Raw genomic sequence first — 15,951 nt, forward strand, 5'->3', positions numbered from 1 at the left:
AAGTAGGGTTTGTATATAAGTGATATTGAAATCACTAGTGTTCATACATGGGTAGCGATAGATGCAATCTACAATAATATTTTTTCAGATGGAAGTAAAATTTCAATAAAGGTTGATTCTAGTTCTTTTTTTTTCTGAGTATTGAGGTCAGATCTTAAGTTATAATTTATTTCAGATTTTATATATGTAATAGTTCCTCTTTTATTAGAACAAGAATCAGTACGTTCAAAGACATAGCTATTTAAAGTGATATCAGTTCTAAGTGGTTTGTTGAGATTTAAGCGAGTTTTAGATATAGCAATGATATTGGGTTTATTATTCATAAGAGAAAACAGATGTTTTAGATCATCAAGGTAATATGCCAGGGATGATATATTTACATATAAATTGGTTTTTGAATCAATATTAATAGCTTTGTTATACTTTGTGATACTGTATCATAGTATTTACAATTAGAAGAGTTTGATTTGAAAAAGAATATTTAGGTTAGATGAAGTGTCGTAAAGTAAATTATGAGTAAAAGTATTTGCACCATTTATAGTGACCTTAAAATCCTTATCTGTCAGAGAAGAGTATGGTAGAGTGTTTTCTAAGCAATTAAAACAGTACCAATAGCCAGTTTCAGTCATCAAAGAGTTGTAGAATTTTTTATCAACATTATTACACCTAATGTGGATCCACTTATTGCAAGAGTCGCATTGTGTAGCTTTTTGATTACATAATACGGTTTTATAACAAACGCCGCGGTGTTTGTTATAAAACCGTAATGGCGTCTTTGCGGTGCACTGCAAGGACAACATCGCATATAAAAATAAAAGGAGGAAGGGAGAGGGTAGAGGGGTTTTTCTTTTTGTTTTTTTGTTTTTTTCATTTATTCAAAATAAGTTTTACAATAAAAGAATGAATAAAATACATAAAAGACATATTGTAAGAATTATAAATTTTGTAGAGATAAAACAATCGAGGTCGATGTTTTTCGAAGTTGAATTCGAAGCTTCGACGTCGCTAAAAGTTGTGTGTGAACGCGTTTCGAAATCGTTAAAAGTTGTATAGAATTTAATTAAACGGTTTTCAAAATCGTCTTACTTTGAATAAAATATATTTTCGCGGTTTTCAAAATTGTAAAAAGTGGTATGAAATTTATTTTGACGGTTTTCAAAATCGTATTAGTTCAAATAAAGTATATTTTCGCGGTTTTCAAAATCGTAAAAAGTTGCGTAAATTCAAAAATGGCATGTTTTAAAATTGTTTAAAATTTCTAAAGGCTTTCATACTTGTTTGTGGCTGTACTAGTGTTATGCTCTCCCCTTCTATTCTCCAAGACTCCTACTCTATCCCTTAGATTTGGAAAAAATCACAATCGATGAGAAGCTACCTATGTTCAGGTTCAAAGACACCGATATAAAGTAAAGTGAAGTGATAACTGGTTTGGTATATGCTAGCAGTCTCTGTCCGTCTAAGTTCTAATTTCTTAACAATAAAAATTTGAAGTATACACTATAGTAACAATTCAGAAATAAAGAATATACAAAAGATATGCTAAAACCTTTGCATTTATTTAATAATCATTCTAGATTTTAAAAATCCAATTCCTGAAACATGCGAAAAAATTATTTGCATATAATCAATTATCTAATCTAAAGTAATCCTAGCATGCTATCCTATTGTTACCCTGATATTTAGTTGTCCGCTTCCAGTCTTTCATTCTCATTTTTTTGTGCTTGTTCCTGGCCTTGGGAACCCAAATGATGTCTGTCTTGCCTTTCCAGTTCAACAACAACAACAACAACAACAACAACAACAACAACAACAACAACAATAACAACAACAATAAGATATTTATTTTCATCATGTATTTCATTGCAAAAATGAGGCTCCGGAGACTTCTAGAGAATCTTTAACATTATCTATAACAAGAGCAAATCTGTAATTCCACCTCTCTTGTATGATTCAGACTTTATCACCTCACCTAAAGACAAAGCTGAAGTATTTGCTAAGAACTTTTCATCAATATCATCTGTTGATTCCACTAGTTGCGTTCTACCTAATATAGCCAATAAATAGGTTGATCAATTGCTTGACATTCGTATCATTCCAGCTTCTGCATCTTATGTGACTTCCTGCTTAGATTCTTCTACAGCTTGTGGCCAGGACAATTTACCTGTTATGGTCTTGCAGAAGTGTTCTCCGTAGCTGTCGTCTAAACTTTCAAAACTATTTAACAAATGCTTATCAGAGTCTTGTTTTCACAAATTGACCTCGATGGATAGCACTCTTCTTTATATCCTGTAACTTAAGGGGTTCTTCAAGGTTCATTTCTTTGCCCTATACTCATTTTAATTTACATTAACGATCTTCCATGAATTCTTACATCTAAAGTGGCATTATTCGCTGACGATATTACAATTCGTTCTAACCTTGATAAAAGGTTAACACCCTCTGATTGCTTGGAGGAGGCATTTGAGCTTGAAAAGGATCTCACTTCTTTTACAGCATGGGGTTTTCAGTGGTTGGTATGAGATAAAACATAATTTTTTTTAGCTAACAGAAATAATCTAGATCTTCCTATATTTATGAACGGTAATGTACTAGATGAGTCATCTATCATTTGTCCTCTTTGATTAACTCTTTCTTGCTATTTTACTTAAAAAACTTGGGCGCTGCTCTAAAGAGCTAGCATCTCTTGTGCCATTTTCTATTGTTCTCGTGTTAATCGTCCTTTAATTAAGTCTCATTCTTTTACTGTGGCTGTTCCTAGAGCTCCAAAAGTTCTTATTCGTCTAGTTTATTTCCTTGATTATTAGTTCTTTGGAATTTGTTTCCTTCATCTTGCTTTACTGATTCATATAATTTGCAATCTTGAAAGTTAACGAATAACAGACGAAAAAGTCGTCTGTTATTCGTTATTTTGCTTTATAAACATCATCTTTACTTTTTCCAGTAACTTCCAACTCTAATAGTGGTTGCTTGTAGCCTTGAAAATATTAGGCGTTAAACGTTAACTTAAAGCCAAGATTTTTTTTCAAAGAAGGGAGTCGGAATTTTTTCTCAAATTGAATAAACGGGGTGTTGTATTGATAATTTATAGCTAATAAATATTTATTTTATAGCTAAAATAATATTTTTTCCAAACAACGCATAAATCTATTTATTTCTAGCATGGGTTGCTGTCAAATGCTTTGCAACTACCTACGTTATCATATTTCAATAAGATTTGATATCCTGCTATCGGATTTATACTTTGATGAGAAATAAACCAAAAGCTTATTTTCGACAAATAGAGATTTACTAAGTTGACTATTTTTAAAGCCTGATTACACTGAAAATTTTTTACATTTTATCGATGACTGAAATAATTAATTTCTATTTTTTGAGATCAATTTTTACTTTTTTTTAGAGATTTTTTGTTGATAACAAGTAAAAAGTATTTATAAACAGGGGGAAGGAGGTAGAGGAAAAGGAAGTCTTGAAAATCCTTTTCTAGATTACGAAAATCTTTTAATCCTTGTTTTCGAACAAAACATATTTTGTGTCATTCATCATTTAAAACTTTTCCAAATTCACAAGGTTCCATTTTATCAACATACTATTATTTATTATCCTTAAAAAAGATGCAAGAAAAATGTATAAATCATTTAATGTGTTCATGGGGTCAAGGTTGTTCAGGATTTGAAAATTTTACATCATTAATGAGCATTCTAACTTTAATTTCGGATTGTTGTAAACATTTCTAAATAATAAAACTACTAAAAAAACAGAGTGAAGTATAAAAGTATAAAACAGTATAAAGTATAAAACTTATATCAATATTAAATCCTATTGAAGTCATTATAAAACAGCTGTTAGAAAATGCGCAATTTACCGCAAGCCGCGCTAGATTTAAATAGTTTCATGCGTGTTTTGTAAAAAAATATTAGTTTATATTTTAAACTGAAATTTCTTATAAAAAATATTTATATCATAACAATAGAAAATTTCCCCTCCCTTCACCCCATATATTAGATCTAGACTAAAATTCCCACTCCTCCTTGTATTAAGTACTCGAGAGTAAGCCTCTACATAAACAATATCTATTTTGTGTTTGATCGAAAGTTCAAACACTATTTAAAAAACAAAAAAATACATATAAAGCTTTCTGATAGTATCTTCTTTATTTCGTTATATTTTGAATTACATTTAATTTAGTACATGGGCGATTCCATGTGAAAACATCCAATTTTTTTTGTAAATGCAACCTTTAGTCTCAGATTTTGCTGATTTTTAAACAACTTAAAGATTTTAGTAAATTATGAACATTCTGAAAATTTTATCGTCTAATTTCAATCGGTTTCTAAGATATAGCTATTTTAAATTTGCCTCCAACCAACAAAAATCCGCCAATTTTAAAAATGGTTTGGTCCTAGTTTCTGTAATATGTGTGTTGGAAAGCTGACAATTTGTACCTTTACAAATTTTGGGCCAACAAATCCAATGAAACAATTTAAAATATTTAAAAACGAACATAACACCTACAACTTAAATGTTTACCACAATTTTACTGGGGCAAGTTCAATCACAAAAATGCCAATGTAGCTCTTTTTTTTTTTTTAAGAAGTTGTCCTGAGTTAGTTGTTATTTTTAATAAATATAACTTAAATAGTTAAGTTATATTTATTAAAAATATTACAAAGAATTGGAGAGTGATTTTTTCTAAAAAAGAAATAAAAACATGGTCTAATCTACTTAAATTTATTGCTTAAAAAACAGGTATCTTGATCTTGATAAATTAAACAAGAGAAAAAAGATGGTAAATTAGACAGTTTTGTAACTGAAACAGTTTTGGCTATATCGGAATGTTTTTTTTAGATGTTCCTGACTTGCTGTTTCTGTTTATTTAGTAGTTTTATTATTTAGAAATGTTTACAACGTTCCGAAATTAATGTTAGAATGCTCATTAATGATGTAAAATTTTCAAATCTTGAACAACCTTGACCCCATGAACACATTAAATGATTTATACATTTTTCTTGCATCTTTTTTAAGGATAATAAATAATAGTATATTGATAAAATGGAACCTTGTGAATTTGGAAAAGTTTTAAATGATGAATGACACAAAATATGTTTTGTTCAAAAACAAGGATTAAAGATTTTCGTAATCTAGAAAAGGATTTTCAAGATACTTATATTCGGAGGGCTGGCTTGCTTGAGACTACATCATACGAAGAGATAAATATAATATTTATATAAGTTAATATATATATATTACATATATATATACTTTGGTGAGAATATATATATTCTCATTAATATATATATATATATATATATATATTATATATATATATACATACTTTGGTGAGAAATAAATTAAAAGCTCATTTCCGATATCCAAATTAATCTCGATTTAATCGAGATTAATTCGGATATCGGTTAGGTTAAGTTAGATTTGGTCAGTGGTTTTTAAAGCATGTTTACACTGAAATTTTTTCTTTCTATCAGTGACTAAATAATTATTTTCTAATTTGTAAGGCGATTGTCACTGATTTTTTTCTGATAACAATTAAAAATTAATTAACGGGAGAAGAAGAGGGTGTGTGTGGTGGGTCTTAATAAGCTTGGGTTGGAGGTTGTCCATGAAGGACGTCATTCAGAATTTAAGTACTAACCAGAAGTAGAAGTTTATTGGCTCCCCGGAGAAAACATTTCTCCCCCTTCCGCGGAGATTTTCATTGAATATAAGGCGCTACAATACTCTAAAAATCTCTGCGCACGAGAACCAACATTCTCCTACTTCATGCCATTAGATAAACTTAGCGTGACGTCCTTTATGGATGACCCCTTGGGTGGGAAATTTTTTTTAAAACTAATAAACGTCCACCCCCTTTTTTATTAGGGACTCAAGAGTCCTGGTATTTAAAAAACACGTATAAATAGAATAGCAAAAGAAAAAACAAGTTAAGTAAATAAGATATATTTTTAAAATGTTACATTTGTAAATATTTTTTTTTGTAAATCTTTATAGTATTCCCTTTTTTTTTAAAGGTTTTTCTTAAATTCAATAAAAAATGATTATATAATCTAAAACCTACGTAATCTCAAAGTTAAGAAAAAAGTTAAAAACATTGAAACTTTATTTATGCTGCTTTAAATGTTTTGTTAAATTCGATTTGACATTGCTCTTATAATCGCACGATGTGCATTTAAATAGCTTGTCGTTTGTATGAAATCGATGGTGAGTCGTTAGATAAGTTTTAGACGAACATTTATAATCGCAAAGAGAGCAATGGTACGGTTTTTCTAACGTATGTTTTCTTTTATGAAACGTCATACTTGTCTTTGATGAAGATTTATAATCACAATAAGCACATTTGTATGGCTTGAAATTGGTGTGAGTTCTTATATGAAGAGTTAAACTACATTTCGATTTGCATTCGTATTTACAGTAGGTACATTTATATGGTTTCTCATTGGTGTGATTTCTCAAGTGAACGATGAAATTTGATTTATGTGAACTTCTATACTCACAATAAGAACATTTGTACGGTTTTTCACCAGTATGAGTTCGCATATGCGATGCAAAATTTTTTCGTCCATTAAATATGTAGTCACAATAAGTACATTTTATTAGTTTTACAATATAGTGAGATTGTAAATGTCTTTTAAAATCAAATTCATTATTACATTCGTATTCACAGTATTTACATTTGGATGGTTTTTCATTAAAATGAGTTTTTAAGTGTTTCTTTAGTGTGTTTTCGAATGTATATTGATAACCACAAATCCAACATTTATAAGGTGCCACACCAGAATGAACTTTTATATGTTTTTTCATATCAGTATTACGCATACATTTATAATCACAGTAAGTACACCTAATTAGTTTCTCAGCAAGATGAATCCCTACATGTTTTGTTAAATCAAATATAAGAGCACATTCGAATTCACAGAAGCTACACTTTAAAAGTTTATCGCTACTATGAGTTTGCATGTGGTTTACAAAATTAATTTTCTCAGAGAATTCCAAATTACAGTAACTACACTTAAAATGTTCCATTGAGACATCAGTAGCATTACACGTATCATCATTAAAACTAGATATTATATCGACAGCAAATTCGCTCGGTTCAACTTCATTTGATAATACACCGATTTTGGTTTTTTTGTTGTAGGTTTTACAATATTCCATATGCGTTTTTAAAAATTCTTCAGAAGTAAAACAATTTAAACACTTTTTACAGGAATGACTCACTAAAAAAAAAAACTCCAATATTTTAACTTTTTTTAAATATTTTTATTACAAAAATAACAAATTAATATCTTATCTAAAAGAGAAAAAGATATCTATCTATACATGAAGAGCTCGAAGTGAGATGGGATGCTACCCCGTCACCTTTTTCTGAAGTATAAACCATCCCGCCACCTCTCTATAAATCTCCTAATATAACAATGATTAGGCGGGATGGTTTTTTTAACTTACTGAAAATCATCTCGTTTTTTTTTCCGCTTCAAGCACTGTATATATATATATATATATATATATATATATATATATATATATATATATATATGTAACCTCTAGTTATAGATATATGTATATGTATATATATGTGTATATATATATGTGTATTTATATACATATATATATATATATATATATATATATATATATATATATATATATATATATATATATATATATATATATATATATATATATATATATATATATATATATATATATATATACAAACGCATACATTAAAAGGTGTAGTTGAAGATAAAATATCAAAAAATTTAGGTATAATGTACAAAGCAAAGCAGTTATTACATCGATCTTGTTTAAAAAACATTTACTTTTCTTTTATTCATTGCTACTTAAGTTATGCGAACATTGCTTGGTGTAGCACTAACGCGACGAAAATAAAAAAATTGCTTAGCAAACAAAAACAGGCTATAAGGATAATTTCAAACGTAGATCGCTTCTCACACACACAAACACTATTTAATGAACTCAATATCCTAAATGTATATAAACTAAATCTCTATCAAGTTCTTATTTTCATGTTCAAACTTGATAAAAATATATTACCAATCTTATTTTATTCAATTTTTGAAAAAATAAATCACACATACCCTACTAGATTTTCAAAATACAACTACATTCAATCCAAAACTTATTATTCCGCTACTAAATTCTCTATTGTAAACCGAGGACCAAAGTTGTGGAACATAATATTAAATAGTGAAATGAAAACTAATTATTCTCTAAACCAATTCAAAACAAAACTTAAGCAATTACTTTTGTTAACTGAAAATGAAATAAATTTTTTCTAATAAAACTTCTTTATTATTGATTTAGAAATCAATAATTAATAGTTAATTAATTAATTACTTTAGTTTATTAATACATAATTAATCAATAATTGTACATATATTTTTATCATTTTAAATGATAATCTTCTTTTTGAGAAATTTATTATTTATTTTTGCGTTATTTATTAATCTTTTACTTTTATTTTATACTGTTTATTTGCTTTTACTTAATTGGCAATGAAAAGCATTATAAATATATTTAAATAAGTTAAACTATAAAATGCTCTACCAATAAAATGTTTTTATATAAAATCATATCTTCTTATTTTTCAAACCAATTCTTAAATGTTATTTTTGTCATTTATTATTTTAATAAATTTTGTTTCTTTTATTTTACAAAGCAATTGTTATATCTTATTTTTTGAAAAACTATAAATTTTAAACGATATGGGATATATTTAAATTTTCTTTTATAATATATATCAGAGTTATATACGTTGACACTATATTTTATTGTCAAACTATATTTTGTCTAGTAATGACGCATTTTTTGGGGCTTAATGATAAGACTAAATTTGTCTTCTTCTAGCCCCGGTTTTGCTAGTTTATAATTTTGATACTATTACTTAAAAACAAACTAAAATTGCTTTGAGAAAAAAACATACTTGTATAAATATAAATACAATTCTAAATTAAATAAAAATATGTTCGAATGTCTCAAAAGTTATTTTTCAATTACATTTTTTTTTACTACTACTTCTACATAACTTCCTAAAAATTTCAGATTCATTTATTTTTATTTTTATAAATAATAATAATAAAGTTGAGACATTTGCAATGTTGCAATCTTTTACAATGCAATGTTGCAATCTATTACAATGCAATGTTGCAATCTATTACAATGCAATTGCATAAATTAACAATCTTTAAATAAATTTTAAATTCTCAACATTTACACAAGTTTTCTTATTAAGGAATTCTTGAGAAAATATCGAGAGAATTAAATGTACAATCAAGATCATTTTTAACAGAAGCAGGATTTGAATTAAAACCAATCGGAGATAAGAAAAAACTAAGAAAAAATGGATTAACACTAAAACAGTGTTGATAACAAGGGTGAATGATGTAGAATGAAACAAGGTCAGATATAGCCCCTTGAATCATTGATGCAGATGCACTAGTTGATTTTGATAAAGATAGTGACCAACTGATCTCAACAATCACAACCAGGCAGTGACAAAGACCAGTTACCTGAACCTTAGTCACCATATTCACAAAATGAACTTGACAAGGCAACTTAAATTTGAAAGTCTTTAAAAAAACTAATCAAAAAAGATTTTTTTCCTGAAAATAGTAACAATTCTTATGTCAAGTATAACACGGTAACTGTTTAACAATAAATTTTTTTTATCAACTAAATCCTATAGCATTTTAAAATTATGTTACGCCTCAATCGGTTAATATTGGTAACAATGTTACAGTCTCTAAAATTTAAACTAAATTTAATTTTAAATTAAACTTGATAATGCAGTAAAAGTTTGCTTATCATTGCCGTTTTGATAATTATAATCTTTTTATTTTATTTTATTGCAAAATAGCTGTCTCAATTGGTTACTTTGTCACGAAAATTAAAGTTTTAATTTGCAACGTTTTGTCTCAATTTTTTTTAAACTTTTTAAAGTAATAAACTAATTGAGGCATAACATAACAAAACATCTGGAAACTTAACAGATGTAGTTACATCTTTTCAATTATCTTAGTATAACAACATCTGTGCAATTACATCTTACAACTATATTAAGAAAATGGTACACCTTTTCAATTATGTTAAGAATAGCCACATCTGTGAATTCTACAGATGTAGTTACATCATTTCAATTATATTAAATAACTACAGGATTTTATGAAATTATTAAATTATAATGCATTATTTAACCAGATGTAGTTTCATTTATGATTTTTTTCAGATTTAGTTACATCTGAAAAAATAATAAACATAAATGCATTATTTTAACCAGATGTAGTTACATAAAAGATTTTTTTCAGATGTAATTAAAACTGGAGGAAATCCTTCCAGATGTTATTAGTGAAAAATTACAAGATGTAGTTACATCTTCCTAAAGATGTTGTTGGGGGTTATTGAATTTCCAGATGATATTGGACAGATGTTGTTTGAGTAAAAAAAAATACAGATGATCTTGGACAAAAGTGTAAACAACTCTGCAGATGTTGGTGGACAGATGTAGTAATCTTTTACCTTAATAAATAGTATTATTAATAAAACATTTTTGTTAAATACTGCAACTTGTTAATGAGTTACGGTATTTAACATGGCGTTTGTCGAGTCATTTGTAATAATTTTTTTTTTAATTGCTAATTATTATTGTTTATTTTTATTATTAAATAGATTCAACTTAATTAGTTTTTTTTTGCTACTAATTTTTTTTGTTACTAATTTGTTTAAAAAAAAACGTTTCAATTTGCAAAGTTCCATCACGATTGTTTTTTTTAAACTTACAAAAGCGCAACTTTTAAAAAGTGATAAGTGAGATGTAACGTAACATTAAAAAAATCTATACTTCAGACGTATTTTAATTTCATCTCATATCAAGGTTTATGAGTTTTTATAAATCCATAAGCAAAAATGTATATAAATTGTCAACCCTTCTTCTAACACCCAGTGCAATATCTATACGCTTTCTCTATAATACCTTTCTAACTTGACTTTTTCTCTTTGCTACAAAAAGTCATTACATTATATCTATTTATATCTATGTTTATAAAAATCTAATAAAAAAAAAAGAAACAATAAATTTGAGAGATACTATAGTTAACAATGTTATGTCTCATTAGGTCAAAGCATTGTGTATCGTTACATGCTATGTCTCTGTTATGAAAAAATAACGGACATTTTGCACGTAACGCATCTCTTTTATGTTACAGTATGTATCATAACTTTAAAATGCTATATGGATAACTTGTACTTGCCCTTTATATTAGCCTGTACAATACACAACACTGTGAAATCATCACTTGCTATTTATTTATATAATTATTGATTACTTTATATTTTCACCACTATATAGCTACATAAGTTCAATTGTATTTGTAGAGCGGTAGTGGTGTAGTGGTAGAGCGCTAGCTTCATAATCAAGAAGTTCCAAGTTTGACCCCTTACCACATCCTTATAGTACTGCACTCAACTTGTTTCTATGCGCAGCAGCTTTGTTTACGTTTATTAAATAGTCGAGAGAGAGTTGTAACCACAATACAGCAGTCTCCTTGACTGTAATGGTCTTTGCAGCTTTGGGGAGGTGAATAACATAAAAAATTATATAAAAATAATATTTATTACTTATAAAAAAATAATAAACTTTTATGGTAAATTGATAAACTTTTACAGTAAATTGAATAGTTTAAAAAATATTTTATGTCCATAAAGACAAAGTTAAGAAACATTTGTATGGGATTTCATATCACAGTTTAACCCCATACTTTACACAGTTTATAACCATAACATAGCCTGGTATATTATACTTAACCGAACAAATCAACTATGGGAGCTCACCTTATGTTGCTAAATCTGTACTCTAATCTACTAAATAAATAGTGGGTCTTACTAAATGGGAGAGTCTGAAATATTCATAAAATCTAACAAACAGTTAAATAAAAGTTTAGGTTGAATTAAAAAAAAAAAAAAAAAAAAAAACTAAAATTAATCAAGAACGCTTTTGAAAGTTTTCTCAAAAAAGAAATTCCTTTTGTGAAAAAAATTATTTTAAACAAAAACACTTTTCCTTAAATAAAAAATAAAGCTTTTTAATTGGTTTCACAAATTTTATTCTATGATGGAAATACTTATGTTTTAATGTTTTTACATACGAAATTAATTTTTCTTCAACACTTTTGAGGAAAGAACATTTTTTAAAAAATATCAAAAAGGTTTTTACTCTCACCTGCTGAATAAACAGCAGGTGAGATTATAACCTTTAAGAAAACACTCAGCAACCTCTCCCGGTTCTCTCTAAATTTTTTTCTTGCAAACTACCATCACTTTCAATTATTGACACATGGTCTGCCTGAGAACACTAATGTATTAACAGTTTTTCACAATAAAGATTTAAATCGATGAAAAAAATTCTACAAATTTATTTGCAAGTAATTTATGAAAACTACCTTCTATTTCTAAATCTTTTGCATACTCATCTCCATACCAAACAAGAAACTCCTTTCCTTTTTCAACCTGTTTATAAATTCGATAATAAATTTCACCTTGACAATGAAAAGCTTCAAGATTTTGCTCTGCCTCATATCGCGAACAGTTTATATATCTCATCCAATTAGCATATCGCTCATCCTTCCCATCTATATAATACACATCAACTCCATTTTTCATAACCTAAATGTATAATAAAACAAAACCAGGATAGAAAAAGTTTTATGAAATTTCTCTTTTCCTTGCCAATTAACAGTGAAAGATGATTTTTTTTACTTGGAATAACCTGATTGATTAATTTGATTAATTTTTTTGATAAAAATTAACAGTGAAAGAGGATTTTTTTACTTTGATTAATCAATTTAAAATAATAAAAGCTTACTCTTTAGTTTAAACTGTTGTAAAACATATTTAAAATTTTTTAAAAATATGTTTAAATTAAATTGGCTAATGAAGGAGTATTTTTTAGAAATTTATTATAGAATAACAAAAAAAACTCCTCCCTTTCCCCTTTTTAAAAATATTTTTTATATCCTCTTTTCCCTTTTTGATTAACCTAGTTTAACCATTTAAATAAGAAATATTGCAGCAATTGTGTTTGTTCTGAAATAAAATCTAATTGTTGGGATTATACTTTTGACCAAAATATTGCTATTTTAAGTGTACAATAACAAAACTAACTGAAAGCAACATAATTCAAATACTAATAAGGATAATAAAAAACCAAAAACTGTTTTTGCAAATAAAACAAATTGTATACTGAGAATAGCTGAAGCACTTTGTTCCAATAAATAGACATGTTGACAGAAAACATTATTTTTGAAATTATTATATTATTAATGTTTTTATATTATTATATTAGCATGTTTTAATTATATATACATATATGGGAAATTCCACAGTGGAAAATGAAAAAGTAGTAAAATTTTATTCTCTTTTTTATCAACTTTTATTGATGTAGACACATGAAAGTTTATTTAAAATATATCTTTAATACTAAAATTAATTTAAGTCATTTTTATGCCTCCAAAAGTTACAGTTTTTTTTCATTGTTGCATGATAAAAAGGTGACATTGTAAAATGTTATTCTAACCATAAATTTAATTACATAATTGGAATTAAATTAGTGTGAAAATGGAGCTGACTAGTTCAAATTAATGTTGGTCAGATTTCATACTTTATAAAATATATTAAAAAAAAACAATGAAATAACTTTTGCAATTTTCATGTAACGTAAGTTAACAAAAACATGAAAAAATTTAGTAAAAAAAATTGAGTTTTTTAATAATATATGCAAGAAAATATCAAGTGTTACATTTTTGCATTTTGTTTTGTTTAACGTTTTGAATAACGATGATTAGCTAAAGCATAAATTTATTTTAAACTTATGTAACGTAAGTTAAAACTACATGCATTTACTAAAGCTCTGGCACTTTTTCGTTAACAAATGAATTACATCATTAAGTAAATATTATTTCATTGACATGGTTCTAACTGAAACTTTTTATTTTAAAAAAAAAATCTTTTTTTTTTTTATGTCAATTAAAATTATTTATATTGTTTTTTTATTTGTTTATGTATTCTTATTTTGGTTGAATTATAAATATACATAAATAAATAAAAATAAGAACTAAATAAATATTTTTATTTAGACATTAAAGAAAAAAAAAAAGATTTATTTGTTATTCTCCTAATAAAAAAAAATCAGTTAAAACCTTATTTATTTGTTTCAGTAAAACAAATAAATAAGGTTTTAACTGAACCGGAGCTCTTAGAATATAAAAAAAGGTATGGACTACTAATGGGAAAAAAATTAACATTTTTAGGTTAGTGGAACATTCAATTTTTGAACCTGAAGTCCTTAGATATAATGGCAGCAAGGACTCCGATATTCCAGGCTAAAAAACAGTAAGATCCAAGTCATTAAATTTTATGAATTTTTCCTATTAGAGCAGATCATACGCCAACCAATACATTTGGAGTTTCTTGACACCAGACCAAGAAAAAATAAGGATAAAAATCCAAAGTCTATTTGGAACTCTGCATCCCTGAAATTTACACACACACACACATACACACACACACAGGGTTGCAAAAAACCATGGTTTTTTTGGAGTAAACTCTTTTTTTTTAAAAAAGCCATGATTAGTCAACTTTTTAAATTAGAAAAAAAAAGCATTAGTCATTTTACATAAGCAAATTATATTTTCTATGAATATTACTGCTGTAATTCATCAACCAATAAATCATTATTTAACATTCTGTATGTAAATACAAGCTTTGCTGCTTTTTCTACTCCTATCTTGTTTCTTAACTTCGAATAAACAAGCCCATAAGTTAAAAAAATTCTTTCAATTCCAGCACTAGAAGCTGGTGGGCTTAACAAACCTTTGATATCCATGATAATGTTGCAGTACAAAGATTTTAGAGATTTCCACCATTCTCTTGGTGAACATTTTTAAAAAGAGATTTACTTATACAAAGAACTTTTATCAAATAGAGCAGATTTGGCTTTTAATTAGTTTTTAAATTCTTTATCTGCAAAGGTTATTGAATCTTCATTTTCATTTTCAGAAAGATTAGATCCAAAATATCTAGGATCTAGTGTGTTTGCAAGGAAATGAGCATCACCGACAGTCTGAAGATATTTAGTTTCCAATTATTTTTTTTTCAATTGATAAAAATGATAACATGTTTATCAACTCTTTAATAATGTGTCACTTATTTTTGTTTAATCTCTTTGAAACTTATCTAGAGCAACTCCAGTTGATTTTAACATTTTCAACAAATATTCTGCATTTCTCTTTATCTGTATGTCACTTACCTTTCTATCAATCGTGGGATTAAAGTCTCTATTTTTTTCAAACATTGTGAAGATGATGCTCCAGTTATTAACATATTTTTCAAGAGAATCACATACAGAATTCCAACATGTTTCAGTAGGAAGTGGTAACTTTGTTCCTCAAATTTTTCTATAACTTGCTCCAGATGATTTCATATAAATTTTATTAGTTGTGTAACATGCTTATATTTTTAATATTAAAAATTGTTTGCTAAAAGATTTAGCATATGAGCAGCACACCCATAAGTAATTATTATCTCCTTCAGATGACAATACGTGTCTAATTAATTTTATATTAGCTGCATTGTCAGCCACAAAGCTTTTTACTGTGTATCCAAATTTAAGTGTTACAGATTCTATTGTTGCTCTTGCCAATTGTGTAAGATATTCACCAATATGGGAATGACGAGAAGTATTAATTGTTTCTATTAAAATGTTAACATTTTCAGCAATTACAGAGACACAAACTATTGGTTTATTATGCACATTGCTCCATCCATCTTAAGTCATAGCTACAGTTTTCCCATTCAATACATTACACTTTTTAATTTCTTCTGTGTAAACCTTATCTAATATTGATCCTCCAATTTAAGTTCTAT

General features: G+C 27.1%; 1 protein-coding gene across 1 annotated transcript in view; it reads right to left on the minus strand.

The window, feature by feature from the left end:
* Positions 1-15,951, minus strand: part of LOC100207139 (oocyte zinc finger protein XlCOF6) — a 94,269-nt gene that overhangs the window by 46,053 nt on the left and 32,265 nt on the right. Inside the window, exons 4-7 of the mRNA XM_065817893.1 lie at positions 12,471-12,693; positions 6,114-7,229; positions 1,965-2,044; positions 1,762-1,886 (exon numbers count right to left, since the gene is read on the minus strand). Coding sequence (XP_065673965.1) covers positions 1,762-1,886; positions 1,965-2,044; positions 6,114-7,229; positions 12,471-12,693 — 1,544 coding nt within the window. The remainder of the gene's footprint in view (positions 1-1,761; positions 1,887-1,964; positions 2,045-6,113; positions 7,230-12,470; positions 12,694-15,951) is intronic.

This window comes from Hydra vulgaris, chromosome 14 (assembly GCF_038396675.1).
Source record: "Hydra vulgaris chromosome 14, alternate assembly HydraT2T_AEP".
NCBI classification, from domain to species: Eukaryota; Metazoa; Cnidaria; class Hydrozoa; order Anthoathecata; family Hydridae; genus Hydra; species Hydra vulgaris.